The 19,744-nt window shown below is 43.9% G+C and overlaps 2 protein-coding genes across 3 annotated transcripts in view; one reads left to right on the top strand and one right to left on the bottom strand.

Moving 5' to 3' along the window:
- Positions 1-375: 375 nt before the first annotated feature.
- Positions 376-12,345, top strand: PRSS54 (serine protease 54). Its single transcript, XM_059045434.2, has 5 exons — positions 376-433; positions 2,778-2,949; positions 7,430-7,688; positions 8,286-8,417; positions 11,800-12,345. Exons 1-5 carry the CDS (start codon positions 376-378, stop codon positions 12,343-12,345), a joined length of 1,167 nt encoding a protein of 388 aa, XP_058901417.1.
- The window catches only part of CFAP263 (cilia and flagella associated protein 263), a 32,383-nt gene continuing 24,124 nt past the window's right edge, over positions 11,486-19,744 (bottom strand). The window contains exons 8-9 of one of the 2 annotated variants that reach the window (XM_059045437.2): positions 13,877-14,032; positions 11,486-12,869 (exon numbers count right to left, since the gene is read on the bottom strand). In XM_059045437.2, the coding sequence (XP_058901420.1) occupies positions 12,741-12,869; positions 13,877-14,032 (285 nt within the window). In that variant the 3' untranslated portion in view covers positions 11,486-12,740. The remainder of the gene's footprint in view (positions 12,870-13,876; positions 14,033-19,744) is intronic. The other variant, XM_067018664.1, reaches the window with a different exon arrangement.

The raw sequence follows: 19,744 nt of genomic DNA, 5'->3' as shown, positions 1-19,744 counted from the left end.
GTTGAATTCCACGAGTCAAAAGATGACCCTTTTCTGAGACCCAGCTCTGTGGGAAAGCCAGAGACCCTGGATTGCGGAGAAAACTGACCAGCGGGGCCACCTTCTCTCGCTGGGCCATCTTACGCGTCGCCGGCTGAACAGCGGGGCTGGGCAGCTGGTCCCTGCCTCTTTACGGCACGGACCCAAAAAATAGGGACGTGACAGGTCTGTTTCCCATGTCTTGGAAGTTTTGTCAGCGGAAAGGAAAAGAGGCAGGGACTCTGACGCGGGGGGGGGGGGGGGGGAATCACCACTTTGGGGAGGCGAGGAAAAGCCCACGCGTTTGACTGCTCTGTGTTCACAGCTGCCCGTGGTGTCTGCTGCGGCTCTCTGGGGATGGCAGCGATGAGAGGGACACTCTTGGTGCTGTTCTACGTCTCCCATGCTTCTGCCAGTGAGTGTGTTCTCTCTTCCTTCCCAACTTTAGCTGATTGTGTGACGTGGCAGGGGGAATCATCCCGGAAGAGGAAATGGTCCTTAATGTCCAGAGAGGGACTCAGGGGGTAGGTGACTTACACGGTATTTTGCTCAGGGCAGCTTGCGTTGGTGGTGGGAACCAGGGAGAGAGTGGGACGTGGGGCATGGATGTAGGAAACTGTGGCTTCGGCAGCCTGATGTCAGGCCGAGTCCTTGGTGAGAGTACGGTTAGGGAGACAAGCCTTAGGCTACGGAGAGGCCCCCTGCGCCGAGGGGGTTGGCGTGAGGCCTGCGTCCCCACTCACAGCCCTGCCCTGCTCTTCCGGGGGCACATTCCCTGCTGTCTGTCAGGTGGCGGACATCCTTCCTGAGCCGGGGTGGGGGCCCGAGGTGCGTGAATGCACTTGGGAACCGGGCCTTCCCTGTGTTTCTACTTCAGTATTGTTCCGGTGAAGCCCTTTATCTAAACCTTATTGTTACCTCTAAACTGACCCCCAGTTGCAGGGCCCGGCCTGGGGAACAGGGAGGGGCCTGAGAGGCTGCCTGGCCTCAGTTGGTGGAAGTGACAGCTGCAGTCCCCTCCCCGACCCCCAGGCTGTCCAGGACTAAAATTCCGGCCTGGAAAGGGGAGATGGAGGGGCCACCTGACTAAAGCAGGCTCTGCCCCACCTTCTGCCACCCCAGCTGGCTCTCTCCTGTCTTCCTGGAGTTAGATGGGGGACAGGAGAGAGCTTCCCGTGCACACACACATACACACGCCAAGAGGACCGCCCCACCTTCCAGGCCTCCTCTGTCTCCTTGCAGGCCAAGGAGACAAAACACAGATATGGCCTCTTTCCTCTCTTAAAAAGCCTCAGGCAAGGGACCCGGGGCAAACATTTTATCCCTGAGGCAGATTTCCTCATTATATCCTGGCTGTTCAAGAGTTTTATAAGGACAAATGAATCAGCCAACTAGGGCTTTGAAAAAGCAAAAGTCATCACAAACCTGTAGGTTCTTCGTGGGTTAGGAAGAGTTGGTTAGTGCCTCGTTCACCACAGATTGCCAATGTCCTGTGAAGAAAAACCGGAATTCTTGTCTTTGGTGATCCTGAAGCACTTGGTGGCCTTACAGACATCATCTTGCTAACAACCAGCTCTTGTCACTGTTTCAGCAAAGACTCCAAGTGTCAACTTATAGAGATGTTTGATCACATGATGCCCTAGCATGGAGAGGTCTGCTGTGGCCCTTTAATGACTATACTGAATGTTCAGTAACTTCAGCGTCATGGTTTGGAAACTCTCTGTCATTGATGCTCACCTCAGAGGTCACCTCCAGGGGGAAGCCCTCCCGGACTTCATGTTCTGGGCAGAATCCATGCCCCCTCCTCTGTATACTCTGGGCACTGTCCCTTGTGTCACAAGTCTCTCTGAATGCTGCCACTCTCCAATGTGTCTGTCTCCTCTGTGCACTGTGACCTCCCCTGTGTCGGGGACAGGATCCTGAAATCCTTCCCTGCCAGCCCAGCCCCTAACTCAGCTGCGTGTGTGGTTGGATGAATGGCTGAAAAAGAAGCCACCAATGACCTGACTTTTTCAGCTGGTACTACCCACCATGTGACACACAGAACCCAGGGCCACCGATTTAGAAAAAAAGCACTGGGTATTCATGCAGTGGCTACCCGAGCAGTGGTTTACATGGGGAAAAGATGGAATTGTCCACTGGGCTTAGCATTATCAGTCATGGGGACACAACACTCCTCTTGTGAGAGGCGTGTGTTACCCCACCTCTCATAAAAGGAAACTGAGGCCCAGACAGACGAGTGGCTCTCCCCAAGTCTCAACACATAGGGGCCAACTGGACTTGGGACACTGTGTCCAGGGACTTCCTGAAACACTAGTGGTTCTCAACCCCAAGTACACATTCGAATCTACCCTGGGGAGCTTTTGGAAAACATCAATGCCCAGGCCTCATCTCTAGGGGTCTGGGAGGGGCCAGGCAGCAGGCGGATGAAATGTTCAGTCAGCTGGAGAATCCCGATGCTACACTCTGCATAGGCGAGGATGATATGGGCACCCCTGGTCCACTAAGGAGGCTGGACACGGGGACTCATCGGGACAGGGCACATGGGCTAGGGAGGGAGATCCACCAAGGGTCTTTTATGGGGAAGAAGACCCACTAGGAAAATAAACGTGGGTGGTAGAGTTAGTGGTGACCAAGATAGAGAGCCAGAAAAAGTGGGGAACCAGTGCGAGCGGGTCCTGGGGTCTGGTGCGGTGGTGGCAGCCCCGGGCCTCCAGCTCCTGGCCCCAGCAGTAAAGCCCCTGCACAACCCCCTGCAGCTTGCGGCATCCAGGAAAGCAACATTGTGGAAACTTCCGAGGAGGGTTTGGTCGAAGACGAGGAGTTCCCGTGGGTGGTGTCGCTGCAGGATGCCCAGTACACCCACCTGGCTTTCGGCAGCATCCTCAGTGAGTTCTGGATCCTCAGCATCGCGTCCGCCTTTCAAAACAGGCCAGTACCCCTCCTTTGGAGTTTACGCGGTCCACCGAGGCGGAGTGGGGGGGGCTCTGTTTCCTGCTCATCTTGGGGAGGCCTGGAAGGTGGATGCCCAGTGACAGGGCAACAGGGCTTTTCACCAGCGCAGTGCTCGCTGTGAGTTTGGGGCTCCTGAAGTCACCAGTTGCCAAGGTTGGCGCAGTCCGTGTCTCCTCTGCTGTGAGGACTGCCAGCTGCACAACTGCAAAGTGAAACGATTGTTTCTCCATCTTCTACAGGAAGGATATTTGTTCCCATTTTATGACAATCACAAAGGCACTGACTCTTTTTTTTTTTTTAGACACTTTAAAAAAAATTTTTTTTAAACATCTTTATTGGAGAGGCACTGACTCTTGATACTAGAGGTCCCTATTGCTTATCTTGTTAAGTGAATTGATAGGAGCCCTTACCTTAACACACTTACCTCAGGCCTTAACAATGTTACTGCCACAAATACATGCACGTAGGGAAAAGACTTGAAGGAAATACACAGACACTTGAAGAGTGCCCATCTCTGGATGCTCAGAATGCATGTGATTTGTTTTCTTCTTTGAACTTCTCTGTATTCTCCAAATTTTTTTTACAATAAATGGGCATTCTCTTAAACCAGAAAAAGAAAAGAAGCCTATACATGCTATTAAAGGAATAACTTTTTTTGGTGAAACATCTCACTTTCTGACCCAATGATTTCACTTTCGGGTATCAACATTAAGGAACTAATTTCAACCACTGGAAAAGTTTTATGCACAAAGTTGTTCATAGGATGATTAATTACACACAAAACACTGGAAGTATAATGTCTGATTATCATGGATAAGTAAATTATGATATAGTTACTATTTTATAGTTTATAATATATTATATATGATACATAGTATATAACTTCTATATAATTACATATAGATCTATCTATTCAATATATTATATAGATATATATTATATGTGATATATACTATATATAGTATATATTATACAGTATATATATACTATATATAGTATACATACTATATTATAATTTATAATTATAATTTATAAATATATAGTATATTATATAATTTGTAGTACATATACTATATATTATATACTATTTATACATTATATATTATATATACACATATAAAGTATGGGGGAGAGAATATAATTACTATAACTGGCCAAATACATCATAGTGTAAACCCTTGATGAGATATTGTGCAATTGCTGAATTTTTTAACATATGATTTGTATTTTTTAATTAAAAATACATGTATTTAAATGAAAATACATGTAATACTGTGATGTTCATGAGGAACCAAAGGGTGTATAATGAAAATCAGCTCCTCCCCTTCCCTGCCCTTCAGTCATCATTTCCCTCCCTTGAGCCATTTCTGTCACCAGTTTCTTGGGTGTTCTTCCTGAAACACTCCATGCACTCATGGATATCTATATCCCTATAGGTCTATCTATATTGACTCATATCTATTGACAGAGAGAGAATTTTCTTTCTCCCCTGTATTAATCTGCTGGGGCTGCCACAATAAAATACTACAGACAGGGTGGCTTAGACAATAGAAATTTATTTCTTACCTTTCCAGAGGCCTGGAAGTCCAAGATCAAGGTGTCAGCAGGATTGGTTTCTCCCAAGGACTCACTCCTTGGTGTGTGGATGGCCACCTTCTCCTTGTGTTCTCCCATGGCCTTTCCTGTGTGTGCACACATTCTTGCTGTCTCTTCTTCTTATAAGGACACCAGTCCTGTTGGATTAGGGCCCCACCCTATGGACTCATTTAACCTTAATTACCTCTTTAAAGGCCCTATTTCCAAACACATTCACACTGGGGGTTAGGGCTTCACCTATGAATATGGGAGGGACACAATTCAGTCCATCACACCCACCAATACAACTAGTAACACACCATATACATTATTCCACTCTTAGCTTTTTTCACTCTGTCATGAATGTTGGGTGATCCTTTCTTACTGATACATAGAAAGTTACCTCATTATATGCATCAGTTAGCTGCCCAGTATCCCATATGGATGTACCATAACTACACAGTCCTCTAATAATGGAAATTTGGGTTGTTTCCAATCTTTCGCTGTAGCAAAAAATGCTGCAGTAATATACTTGTACACACATTATTTCACATACATGGAAGTATATTGTTGCACGAATAACCTAAGAGTGGAAAAACTGGACTAAATCTTGATAGCTGTTGCCAACCAGCCCTCCAGAGAGGTTCTGTTTTCTATGTAGTGTTTTCATTACTGCTATTTTCTATCTGGTCTGCTGTTTTGGTTTTGATTTCCTCTCTGACTCTGGGTTTTATGAAAGACCATTTAAAACTATCCAGGTAACAGGGTGTTTTGTTTTGTATTTTAACATGATTTAAGTTTGAGTTAGACTGCATGGTGATCTATTAAGGAATTTGTTGATGTTATCTTTGTGGTCTACTATGTGGTCCACATGAATATTTTCCACAGGTAAATTAAAGAGCTCATTTTCTGTCCTTGGAGTACAATTTAATATATAAAATTGGGGCAGGGAGTCTACTTGATCTATCCTAGGCTGACTGAGGTGAATTACAATTTTCTGGCTTTTCCTCCTCCTATTTCCTTGAATTTAATTCATGAACATTGTATCACTTGCTGCAGATATTTATAAATGAACTCTTCACTGTAGACTGAATTCCTCATCATCATGAAAAGCCTTTCTTTGTCTTGTTGCATGCTCTTCTGCTCTGGTGTTCAGAATGAAGCTCCTGCTTTTTGTTTTTATTTTAGACTGTTCTGTTTTTATTGCTTGCTGTTTTTCTTTCCATTACATGGCTTTGTTTTGTATGTCTCTTCTGACAAATTTGGAAAGTTTGAACTTGTGTTCTCGTGGTCATCTTAGAATTATAATTTCATGGAAGACACACAAATCTTCTTTTCTCTCTGGATAGTCCTCTCTCGATTCTACTGTGGCTGATGCCAGAATTCCTGTCTTTTCACTTCTTCCCTCATTCTTCATGACCACCCAATTTTAATAGGTTATTTATGTACTTTAATGTTTACCTTGATTCATATGTATATTTGTACACCCTGGTTATTTCATATATTAGGTATAAATAAATAATAGTTTAGACTCCCATAAAAGATGAGAAAATTGGTGTATATACCTACCTCTGCTGGTTTACATCACTACTCCAATCTATAACTTTAAAAGTTTCTCTTTTGTTTTAATTTTAGACCCACATTATAACGAATTCCACACTTACTGACCGTCGCTTTGCTGGATTTTTTCCATTCAACACTAGAATTTGCTAAAATTTTTCTTCAAGTAGTTTCTTTTCTTTTTTTTTTTTTTGTTTTGGCCACGTTGCGCAGCATGTGGGATCTTAGTTCCCCGACCAGGAATCGAACGTGTGCCCCCTGCAGTGGAAGTGCAGAGTCCTAACTACCAGACTGCCAGGGAATTCCCTCCAAGTAGTTTCTTAAAGGACTCCCAAGAACCATATTTCTTCGAGTTTTACATATTCAGAAATGCTGTGCTGCCTTTAAACCTGAACGACCACTTAAGTGTAGAATTCATGGATCATGCCTGCTTCCGTTTGAAGACTTAACAGGCATTCTCACCCCCACCGCACCTCAGCTTCTGGTATTAAATCTTGCTGTGGAGGAGTCTGAAGCCATTCTGATTTTTTCCTCTGTAGGTGGGAGATCACACATCCTAGTATTCCCCCCAAGAGGCCTGGTTTACACCTGTTATCCTATTGTTAGCATCCCCTTTCACTCTCACAAGTTCCCCAGCTTAGACCATAAATTAGAGGACAAACTTAAGATGACTTAATCTGTTTTGTGTGGATGCCCAAGGATTCCTTCTTTGTCATTGAAGTCCAGCAACTTTACTAGCCATGCTGGATCTCTCCCATTTGCCCCTCCAGACCCACTCTCTACTCTTTTCCATTCTGCTGGGTCCCAGGAGGCTGACCTATGTGGGTTACACCAATGGGCGCTCTTGCCTTCTGGGTTCCGGCTGGGTTTGGCCAAAGGGAGCACTGGCAAGAGATCAGAGGGAGGAAGGAAGTGAGGTCAGGTATTCCCCTGACAGGTACTGCAGACTGGATGCCTCCTCCAGCCAAGGGACCCACTCCCCATAGCTCTGTCTGACCACTCCTTCCCACCAACACCCTGTTGTTACCTCAGCAGAAAGCTGCATATGCCACCCGGAACCCAGCATACTGCACTAGTCTCTGTGATTTCCCTACGTCCTGCGAGACCTTTGTAAAGAGTCCCTTTATTAAACTTTCCTCAGTTTACCTTATTTGAGTGTGTCATCTGTTTCCGGCTGGGAGCTGACAAGGGTATGTCTCAGTGTTGATCACTCTGTATTGATTTTTCCCTAGGATATGGAGTACGCTTCCACACTGTAGACACAAGTCTTATTTCTGGAAAACTTTCTTGGCTTCTCAAGATTACCTTGCTCTCTCTCCAGGAAGGACGCTGTTGTTATAGTTGGTATAGCTAAGATGGATGCAAAACTGATCGCTCACGAAGAATATCCAGTCAACACCATCATCATCCATGAGGACTTTGATAATAAAACAATGAAAAATAACATAGCCCTCCTGAAGACAGACACGGCGATGCAGTTCAACAACCTGGTCCGGCCCATCTGCTTCCTCGGAAGAATGTTGCATATGTCACCAACCTTGCAGAACTGCTGGGTGGCAGGATGGAATCCCACATCTGCAGTTAATGCCTTCCTTCTCCTAGAGGAGGCTGTGTGTGTGCTAGCAGTGGGGGTGACTGGGATAAACCGTTCTAGGGCTGACCTCAATAATTCAGGTGGCCTGAGGTTCTAGAGTTGGGCTGGAACCCTCACTTAATCCGTCAAGATTCCCAGCGCTTGCCCTCTTGAGACCATTCTTACATCTGGTCCTTCTTCTTCTACTCCTACACCAAAATTGGAAGTACATGGGCAGCAAGCAGCCTGAAATGAGTTCAAGATTACCGAGGGGCCAGGGGACATTATTCCCTGAACCAGAGCTGACAGTCCTCTTCTCTGAGCCATCCTTGTTTTCTTTTATTTTGGGGAAACAAACAAGGAAATGCATTCATTCTCTGTAGATGTGGAGAAAGGGTGAACATTTTCTCTGCCTATTTTCACATTCATGTCCAAAGCAAAGGTAGTTTTCAGTAAACACTGAGACACAGGTTCGGATTTCTGTGAGGAAAAGGGGGTTTATCAGAACATTTCCTACTCACTCCCATCTGGATATGTGAGCTGTAGTTGCGTTGACCCGGGGGATGTCTTCTTGTGAATAATTCTCAGGCTCTCTGTTGTCCAGACAGGAAATCACATGACGATGAGTATCCTGAGGAAAATCTCCGTGAAGGACATCGACTTGTGTCCCTTAAACAAAATCGAGAAAACAGGATGTGGCAGTCACATAGAGATGGAAACTGATGCCGTCTGCTTGGTAAGAACGTGGTGGAACAGAAGCTACAGGCTGAGAGTAAGCAGTGCAACTTCACGGGGAGCCTCAGGACTCCCCCTCGCTGAATCGTGAGCTCCGTGAGGGCAGAGACTGCCACCTGGGATTCACGGACGTCTCCAGGGCGAACAGCACTTGGCACGTGGCAAACACTCAGTAACATTCTGCTGAATGGACTAACCAGTCACCGTTTTCAGTGTGACATGACTAAGCATGGCTGAGTCACATGTTTTTTCAGTAGCTGAAAGTTTGAAAGAGTGAGTCCAAACCACACGTGCAGATATACGCTGAGCACGCCTACAGCGCGGGCTCGCTGTATTCAGCTTCTTTGGAACCCGGCCTATTGTTCATCAATTACTGGGTTTCTTTTTCCCTGTAAGAAGCCCTGCCCTCTACCTGAATGTGGGCTGTCCAGATGTGGCTGTCCTACTGCCTCAGGAAAATGTGCAGAATTCACAAACACCTGTCCAGGCCCCCTCATATCTGTATCTGGAAAAAGTGTGGCTTACAGGGCCACACAGTTAATAAGTCTTAAAGGCGAGAACTCAGGTCTGCCAGATTTCCAGGCAGAGTTTCCCTCCTCTACTCTAAAATTGTCTAAGACACTGATCAACCACTTTTCTTGAAGTAACCTTCAGGATTCCCTGACGGGGAAATTTTTTTTTTCCAGAGGATCTAGGGAAAGTCTTTAGAGAAAAGGGGAAAAAAACATATGTGTGGACAATTCTTTCTCAAAGTCATTTTATTGCAAAAGCATGAGGGACTGCCTTTCATCAGGAAATAAGTTTGCCCTTCTAGAGCTGGTTCAACATTTATCAAGTGCCTACATTGTCCTGGGCTCTCTTCCAGGTGGAGGATTGTAGAAGCTTCTTAAATTAGAGAATGTGTTAAAATACAGTAGAAGACATAGCTACTTAACAAAATCCTGCCATCAGCCACTCCATCAACCTAGTACCACACTTCTTCAAATCCAGGATGCTGTCAGGTGCAGAATGCACCATTATTTTATGTAACACTGAGAAAGTAAAAACGCTGCCACTGAAACTCTGGAATCCACTGATTAAAAGACACATCCCATTTCAAAGATGCTAATTTTTAAGAGCATCTTAAATTCACTGGAATATGGTAAGCTGCTTACCCTCTAAATGATCACCTCTTTAAACCATCCACAAAGGTCAGATTGTTTTTTAACTGTAGCACACCTGTAGACAGTCCTTTGTTTTTTAAGAGAATTGTGCTTGCAAAAAAAAAAAAAAGGTGCCTTGTCTACCTAGGATCCTTCCTAGGAAATGTGTTCTAGTGTCCAGAGGTCCTCAAAGCCACACTTCTCACATGTAGAATAAGCTACCCAGGTTCAGTGTCTGCCCTAACAGGGTCCTCAGAAACCCAGCAGAAGTAGAATCGCTCTGAATTCACCCCTCCTTTTTTCCCACAACTGTTAGGGCTTTTGCTGGATGTCAAGGTTGAGGATCACGCAATGAAGGGGGGTCGCTCCCCTGGGAGATGAGGTGGGGCTGGAGCGCCTGGTGCTTTTTGTCTCCATTGCTTGAGCTTCAGAAGTCGCGGCCTTGCACGTCATGGGGAAGAGAAACAGCAGCGTATTCTACACCCGAGTGGAACAGCAACTTGCAAAACCACACAATAGCCAGGGATGTTGACCGCACGGTCATTTGTCAAAACTATTTGTCCTGAATGGCATTGTTTTTCTTCCTCAGGCTGTAAAAGCACAGTTAAAACAAATTGGGAGTGGGACTGGTGAACGGAGGGGAGACCACTCTATCCTTGGCCAGAGAGCCTCTGTGCCCCAGGCAGACACAATGAGGTGCAGATGAGAGCCTGTTCACCAGTCCTAGGGGGACCAGCCAGAGCTCAGGGATGAAATCTCCACCCTCTGCTGTTTGGCAGCATGGGATGCAAACAGTAGAATGTGAAAAACTGAAAAAATCAAGAGTTCCACACTCAAGCACCCCCTTCCATCTAATGAGAAGCACAGAGCGAAGTCTGGAATGTCATCCTCGTGTGTGCGCAGCTGTGGGACAACCAGGGCATTATGGCAGCCTTGCAGAGCATGCCTCCCGTGGCCCTGCTTGCAGAAGTGTTCTTCGCTTCTCCCATTTGCCTGCATTTCTGTTCTGGTGTGGCCTCCTCAGAAAAAGGAGGGTTTAGTGAAAGAGGCTGCATGTGTGTAGAAACCCAAGAAAGCTCAAACACCCAGGCCTGGGAATGGGCAGGGGCTGAGGTGACCACTGTTTTGCCTCTTGAATTCTCACTGTTGAGTCTGTTCAAATTGTTTCCCATTGTCAGCTGCAAGCCCCCTCCCTCCATGCCTCAGTCCACACAGTGAGAGCAAACTGTGATCACCCAGCCTGTCTCGCCTGGCAGGTCACATAGGTCAAAGGTGGCTGGCCAGCCTTTGATGATAAGCTCCCTCTTGGACCAAGATGGACCACAGGCCGATGCTGGGGGGCAGGTATTCCTTTACGAGGAGGCCTGGGGGTGGGGGGTAGGGTGGAGGACAGGTAAGGTAAATTATACCTAGTAGCTGTCTTGTTGCTTTTCCCACATTTCTCAGTTTTTCACATTAAAAATGATGGCCTTTTCTGCACACAAGGGTAATAGCAGCTAATTGTTTACTGAATGCATCCCCTATGTCAGGCACTGTGCCAGGAGCTCTGCCGGTGTTACAGGCACTAACCGTGTCCCCACTTTAGCTCAGAGAATTAGCTAACCTGCTAGGGTCACACGTCCAGCCAAGTGTGCCGGGCTTCTACCCACTCACCTGAAGGGAGATAAGGTCTGTGTGGCAGAACTCCCGAGGCCCAGAGGACTGCTCCTGAGAGCCTGGGCCGGGGATGCGGGGCAGGGTGCACTGGCAGGCAGCTGCCAGGTTGGAAAAGCTGTGAACCCAGCCTGGCAGCGTGTGCTTCCTGGAAGTCTGACTGGCCCTAGCAGGACTGTGGGTAGGTGCAAGCAGCTTAAACGAAGGATGGAAACAAAATAGGGAAGAGAAGGAAAAATGGGAGCATTCCAGGCCAGAAAGGAACAAAATAACATTTGAGGAGTGAGAAACCAGAGAGGAAGGATTTATTCAAAGTACTGGAAAGGGGCAAGAAAATGAAATGGGATCCAGGAAGCTACAGGCAAACTGCAGGAGCCTACAAATGATTTGTATAATGAAAAGAAAACTCATCTTGTTGGAATGTGTGGTGGAGGTGGCCTAGATTGGAAACATTATCCTATAACTTACCCCATTTCCAGTGAGAACCAGTGTAAAACTTTTCTAGAACAGATAGTAAATTGCACAGGGACATATTAAAAAAGAAAACAAGTTTTTCTAAGACCTGAAGCTTTCTGTCCTTTGTCACAGGGGGACCCAGGAAACCCAATGATGTGTGAGCTGAAGGAATTAAATCTGTGGGTGCTGAGAGGAATCCTGTCTCCAGGTGGTGAGAAATGCCCTGGCCTGTTCCTGTACATCAAGGTAGAACACTACAGCAACTGGATCACGTCCAAGACCAAGAAGACCAGCCCTCCCCTGTCTTCCTTCCACCACTGGAAAAACCCGATTCCTTTCCTCAGCCACTCATCACGCGATGTTGTGACACAGAAAAAACATGCTGGGCTGAACCAGGTTGGACGGTCCCAACCACACTTCCAAGGACAAAAGAGGGCCACCATGCCTTCACGGTCACAAATGGCAAATGGCACGCCAGTGAGTCTAGACTTGAGCGAAAACGGTCTGAGGGAGTCAGACAAGTCTGAGGTGGCCATCCAACCCATGTACTATGACTACTACGGCGGGCGGGCTGGGGAGGGCAGGTCTCTATCAGGCCAGAACGGGTTACATCAGCCCCAGGAAATTATCTTATTTTTCTTTGTGCTTGTTTTCTTTGGTAATGGCATCTTAGCCTAGGAGCTAACCTTCCAAATGGAAGCGTAAGCTCAGAATGCTGAGTGCCAGGCATTCACCACGCTGTTTTGGTATCTCTTCCTGAGAGTTGCACAGCTGGGCTGCCATCGACAGGCCCACAGTACAGACTGGGCTGGCTCTCCCTCCTCTGTCCCACTCCCACATGCGGGAAGGTCATTTTCATGTGTGCTTGTGAACTAAATGTGGGCTAACAAGTGTCAAACCATTAGAGTGCCCTGTGGTTCTTTCAGTGTTTATGGTTCCTGGAGCCAGGCTGTGAAAACACTCCCCGGGGGCGATGTGGCCTGGGAGGTGACCAGCAGCCTGGCTGAATTGGGGACACCAGCCAGCACAGGGAACAGTGAGAGGACCCCATGACTAGAGAGGAGCTGATTACTTTAATGGATCACTTTTTGGTCGGCAGCCGTTGCCTCCCTCTGGCTATTTCCCAGGGGGCAAATTGCCTGCAACTGCTCATTGGTGATTTTCATTTTATTCCAAGCCTTGCGGTAGCCTTTTAAGGACATCTGCAAAAAGGAGAAAGGGGGAGGAGGGAGAAGGTCATTTGGGACAAACGGATTGTGCCTATTCTACCTGCATCCAGCCCTGTGATGGTATGGATGACCTCGTATGTGGGGCAGGGTCTGCATGCGTGCGGCGGACGCAGGCCACCTTGGGGCATCCGGAAGATTCTTCTAAAGAGCTTGTCTCTGTTCCATGAAGTGAGAAGTTGCAGGTTCCTTCTGTACTTCTTAGCCCCAGATGTGATGGGCCCAAGTATGGATCCTAATTTACTTTCCCTCTGCTAAGTGACCACTGGAACAGCAGGTAAACGCACTGTGGAAAATGGAGCTGGGGTCTAGATGTGAGAATGCCAAGCTTCCCGAGTGATCTGACTGGGTTTTTGAGCTACCGTAAGGATGTCTTAAGTGCCCTCAGTGTGCAAGCTGGCCTGTGGCAGTCTTGGTGCTTTCCTTTTTTTTTTTTTTTGATGCCAGCATATCATTTGCACTTTTCCTTTTTCTCCTCCATGGCTTACAAGGGGCAAGGGTGCTTCTGTGCACACTGTACCATAGGAAAAGGCTACGGGGTTAGTCAACATCAAAAAGACCCATGGCAAATATGTAAATGCAGGGAATCGGGTTCTGAGTGATATTAAAATCCATTATTATCTCAATTTTTAAAAACTGGCTTCTCCGTGTATAAATAGCAATCACTAAATTATCAATGGTGGGGGGAGGGATTCAGAAGCTTCCAGAGATCAATAAGAAAACAAGCAACTAAAAACACACCATTACTAGAGTCTCTTCCTGATAACCTGAAAAGACTGTCCCTAACAAGAAAAAGGAACTTTAAGGAAAAAAAAAAAAAAGAAGCCATCCTTTATTTTGGTGTAAGAGTTGAAGCAACGGCTGAGATTTCTCACAGGTACTACGTGTCTAAAATCCTGTATTCTTACCTCAGAAAACAAAATCCTAAACAAAAATGTGAGGGGCATAAGATATCGCAGGTCTCGGGACTTCCTGTAACTTACCTCTGCAATCTCCACTTTCCTCTCCCACATCCTGATGGTCTTCTCCAGGTCCCTGTTTCGGATCTTCTCCCGGATGTACATCATCACCTGTGGCACTCGGAACTCAGACAGCTGCTTCCGGAGCTGCTTGTTCAGAGCCATGGCCTTGGCCCGGTCCTGAGTTGGGAAGGACCAATTAAATGTGGGGCTCCCTGGCAGTTCTAGCCTCCTGGGATTTACTGGCCCTTGCATCTCTCCCCAGTTTCAATGTAGTTCTAAAAATAACGTTTACATTTTCAAAGGAGTGGGTGAAATCACAAGATTATTTTTCTATACAGATTGTGACATTTTTGTCCAGTTTAGAAACACTAAGTACAGTCTAAAACGGTCTTTTTCCCTCCCTCCCTTCCTTTCTTCCTTCCTCCCTTCCTTCCTCTATTAAGGAATATGCTTTACTTTTGATTGCTTAGGGGCTTTTTTTGCTTTGGAAAAATTATGTATTTAAGTATACTTTGATTACATCAATTTCAATTCATTTTCCTGGGCTTTTTTGGCAGAATACACATAACATAAATTTTCTCATTTTAACTGTTTTTAAGTGTACAGTTCTGTGGCATTCACAGAACAATTCACGTTGTTTTGCAATCTTTATCACCAGCCATCTTCAGAATTTTTTCATCTGCCCCAACTGAAACCTCTGTACCCATTAAACACTAACTCCCCAAACCCCCTCCCCATAGGCCCTGGCAACTACCATTCTATTTTCTGTCTCCATGAATGTGACTAGTCTAGGTACCTCATATAAGTGGAATCATACAATATTTGTCCTTTTGTGACTGGCTAATTTCACTTAGCATAAATGTCTTCAGGGTTCATCCATGTTGTAGCATGTCAAAATTTCTTTCCTTTTTAAGGATGATTAATATTCATCCTTAAAATAATATAAATAAAATAATATATTCTATTATATGCATATACAGCTCACTTTGGTTATTCACTCATCTGTCGATGGACACTTGAGTTGCTTCTACATTTTGGCTATTGTGAACAATGCTGCTACAAACATGGGTGTACAAATACCTGTTGTTCAAGTTCATGCTGTCAATTATTTTGAGTATATACCTGGAAGACAACTTGCTGGATCATATGATTATTCAATGTTTGAGGACTCTGTCTTTTTATATTTCATTTAAAAAAATTATTATAATTAACTAGTCTTTTTCTTCTGAGTGGCTTTTTGAATTAGCATTGTCCTTTTAACAATTGTTTTGAATAGGCAATACATTCAATTCAAATGGTGTAAAAGTACACAGTGACAAGCTCCCAACCCACCCCTGTCCCCAGCCACACAGGTCCCCTTCCAAGAAGCATACACTGTTTTTAGGTTTCATGCAACCTTCTAGAAATCTATATCCATACAAACATATATGTTTACCTTTCTGACCCAAAGAGTAGCCAATTCTATTCACTTTCATTCATCCAACTTTTTTTTTCCACTCAATAAATCTTGAAGATTCTTCTGTATCAACACATAAAGAATTTACTCATTCTTTTTAATAGCTTCATAATTTTCCATTGTATGGATGTACCATACTTTAACAGGTCCCCACCAACAGTCACTTAGCTTCTCCATCTCTTGCTATTACAACAAGCAGTGCTGTGATTACAAATTTTCTGGGTATACAACATTTTGTAAAAATGCAAGTACAATATATCAGTAGGATAAGCAACTGAAAGTGAGATTGCTTATTCTAAGGCAGTGGTTCTCAACCAGAAGCTATTTTGCCCCCAGGAGACATTTGTCAATGTCTGGAGACATTTTTGTTTGTCACAATTAGGGGAGTGCTACTGGCATAGGGTAGCTGGAGGCCAGGGATGCTGCTAAACACCCTGAAATGCACAGGATGGCCCCCACAACGAAGAATTATCTGACCCGAAATGTCAGTAGGGTCTAGGTTGAGAAACCCTACCCTAAGCATATGTGTATGTATGGTAAATGGTACTAACTTGCCTTCTATTATAATGATGAAGCCAATTATACTTCTGCAGCAATGTTTGAGACTGCCTGTTTTCTCCATTCTCGTGACACAATCTTACTTTTTCATCTTTGTCAATCTAACAGAGGGAAAATGGTACCTCATTATAGCTTTATTTTCTGTTCCTTATGAGTGAAGAGGAACATTTTTCATATGTTTGGGATTTTTTAGCTTTTCTGTAACTGTTTAAATATTTGGCCCAGTTTTTTCCTATTTTTTGTTAGATTTTTCTTGTTAAGTTATAAGACATTTATTTTTTAAGAAAGTTAGCTCCTTGTGATATTAAATACAATATTTTTTCAGTTACTTATCTTTGGGCTTCGCTTATGATGGTTTTTGCCATGCAGAAAATTTTTTATTTTTATATAGCTGACTTTATTGATTTCATGGCTTATAGGTTTCACGTTTTAAAAGTCTTCCATATTCCAAGATTACAATAAAAATGTTCCCACTATATAAGTTCAGGACTTTAATGGTTTTATTGTTAACATTTAAATCTCTGATATGACTGGATTAATTTTGCTATTACATATGGTTCCAAATTAATTTTTTCCTAAATGGCTACCCAGTCATTGTAAATCATTTATTGAATAATCTGTTGTCTCCCATTGCAATGCCACCTTTATCATTAACTAAATGTATCAATATCAAAACTATCAGAAACTTGACCATATACATATCATATATGGTCTGTATTAGAGTTCATCATATGGCTTACATTTTTTCCTTTTATCTTCCCATCTATTCATGGACTTGTTTTAAATATTGTAACTTCATAACACGTTTCAGTATCTAGTAGGGCTAGTCTCCTCCCTATTAAGAATTTTGTGGATATTCTTATTTATTTTTCCAAAAGAATTTTTGAGTCAGTTTATTTGAACCTTTAAAAAAAATCTCCTTGGGCTTCCCTGGTGGCGCAGTGGTTGAGAATCCGCCTGCCGATGCAGGAGACACGGGTTCGTGCCCTGGTCCGGGAAGATCCCACATGCCGCGGAGCAACTAAGCCCATGAGCCATGGCCGCTGAGCCTGTGCGTCCAGAGCCTGTGCTCCGCAACGGGAGAGGCCACAACAGTGAGAGGCCCGCATACCGCAAAAAAAAAAAAAAAAAAAAAAAAAAATCTCCTTGTGGGACTTCCCTGTTGGTCCAGTGGGTAGGACTCCACGCTCCCAATGCAGGAGGCCTGGGTTCAATCCCTGGTCAGGGAACTAGATCCCACGTGCATTCTGCAACTAGGTGTTTGTGTGCCGCAACTGAGAGTCCACATGCCGCAACCAAGAAGTCTGCATGCCACAGCTAAGAAGCCTGTGTGCCATGATTTAAAAAGATCCCGCATGCCATGACTGAGGATCTCCCATGCTGCAACTAAGACCCGGTGCAGCCTAAATAAATAAATAAATAAATAAAATATATATTTTAAAATCTCTTTGTTATTTTAATTGGAATACTATTATTTCACAGATCAACTTAAACAGAACTACCGTTTTTTATGATGTTGAATCTTCCTAACCTAGCATTGTATTTTGATTCCTTGCTGTGACACTGGCGTCACCTGGGAATTGGGTGAACATGCAAAGCCTCAGGCCACCCATACCTAACCAATCAGAATCTGCTTTTAACAAGATCCCCAGGTGACTGGTTGTCACCTTCTGGTTTGAGAAACGCTGTTTTAACCCAATAAAATTATTTTTTTATCAACTTGTTTTCAGATGGCAACAAAAAATTTGTCAGGAAGTGTTCAGTGCGTATCTATTATCAGTCTAGCATGACATACAACTGTGGGGAGACCTAAAAATGTACCCGGAACCATCAGTGGACACTCTTGTGGGAATGATGATTACAGAATATCTAAGATAAAATATAATGAAGCAGCAAGAATTAAAGCATTAAAAAATAGGTACTAGCTATGAGGGATATGCTGAGAAGACCCGGGACTGCAGTCCCTATGCAGCACCCTACTTGTAGAGCAGGGGTGAAACTACAGGAAATACAGGCCGCTGTTCCCACACCCAGCTGCAGTGCAATGGTGCAGAAATTTTGCCCAAGGGAAGAGGCTATAAAATATAAAGCTCTGGAATGCTGCCTAAGAAGGTGAACTTTATTTGGATCAGAGTGTGGGGAGTTCATGCTAAGGACTTTGTGGAAAACAATGGAGATCTTTGGGGTGAGCAATTAAGATCAATCTGATAGTTCCATATTAGTAGCAACAAGCAAAAAGTAGATTAGCTAGATGTTTAACTTAACCAGAGAAAGAGAGGATTAAGAGCCTTATGGGGTTAGAGCAAGCCTCAGTGACTGGCAACACTTTGCCCCTGTGACAGGGCCTGACTGTAATTAGATCAGAATGTGGAACAATTCACATCTCAGGGTATTAAAGCAATAGAGCAATTAGCTAGTAATTAATAGAGGCTAACAGCTAGGCGTGATACCAATAGAGGTAGACTGACAAGAAGTTTAGCTGGAAGATGGAGGAGTCAAAGAGAACTAAGCTGAAATCACCCTGGTTGTCAGGGAGATTGTATCCATGATCAAGGCTATACCCTCTGGGGAGCCACATCAGAGGCTACTAACAGCAGGAGAAATAGACTACTGAATTAGTCCAGCCAAATTACTACACAACAAGCAAAAACAATGACAAGACCAAGATGGTGATGCTAAAGTATATTATCTAAAAAGTCCAGTATTCAACAAAAATTATGCGATAGGAAAGAAACAAGGAAGTGTGACCCACACAGGGAAAAAAGCAGGCAACATAAACTGCCTTTGGGAGAATCCAGATGGTGGACTTAGCAAAGTCTTCAAAGCAACTATTATAAAGATGTTCAAAAAACTAAAGGAAACCATGTTTAAAGAATTAAAAGAATATATGATGATAGTGTCTTATCAGAGAATATCAATAAAGAGGTAGAAATTATTTTAAAAATAAAAAGAAGAACCAAATAGAAAATCTGGAGTCTTTCCAAATGGAATGAAAAATTCACTAGAGGGGATCAACAGTACGTTTAAGCCAAGAGAAGAAATAATCAGTTAACTTAAGGTAAGTTGATAGAGACTATCAATATGAAGAACACAGAGAAAAAAGAAGAAAGAAAAGTCTTGGAGAAATGTGGAACACCCCTAAGTGCACCAACACACATGAAAACTTCCCACATTTGATGAAAAACATTTACACATCCACAAACTTCAACAAACTCCAAGTAGGATTAGTGCAAAGAAATCCATGCCCAGATACTTTGTACCCAAAATGTTGACTGACAAGGCAAAGAGAATATATTGAAAGCAGCAAGAGAAAACAATTCATCACATACAAGGGAAGACCAATAAGATTAATAGCTGACTTCTCATCAGAAACAAAATGGAGGCCCAAAGGCAGTGGGATGACATATTCTAAGTGCTGAAAGGAAAAAAAAAAAAACTGTCAACAAAGAATCTTACATCCAGCAAAACTATCTTTCAAAAATGCAAGAAAGCAATGAGCAAAGCACACCCAGATCTTGGTTTCCAATATTAATCAAATAAAAAGACCCAGGACTCCTTGGAGAAATGGCTAATTCTAGGACTGGGGCAGGAAATATACAAGAAGAGCCTGGAGCATCTTCTAGTTCCAGAAAGGAAAGAGGTGCTCAAACCAAACACACACACACATACAACAACAACAATAACGACCCACAAAAATGGGGATATACCAGAGGAACACAGAACCTGACTGAAAGAGCTCTCAATTGCCAACTGGAACAATGGGAGCAACAAAATAAATAATGTTAGATTATAAACCAATATATAAAATTAATATTCATGAATTGATGCTAATATAAATAAATAATTTTTAAAATAAACAAATAGGGTGGAACTGA

The sequence above is a fragment of the Kogia breviceps genome, chromosome 18 (assembly GCF_026419965.1).
Source record: "Kogia breviceps isolate mKogBre1 chromosome 18, mKogBre1 haplotype 1, whole genome shotgun sequence".
Classification (NCBI taxonomy): Eukaryota; Metazoa; Chordata; class Mammalia; order Artiodactyla; family Physeteridae; genus Kogia; species Kogia breviceps.
This window is presented reverse-complemented; position numbering and strand designations above follow the sequence as displayed.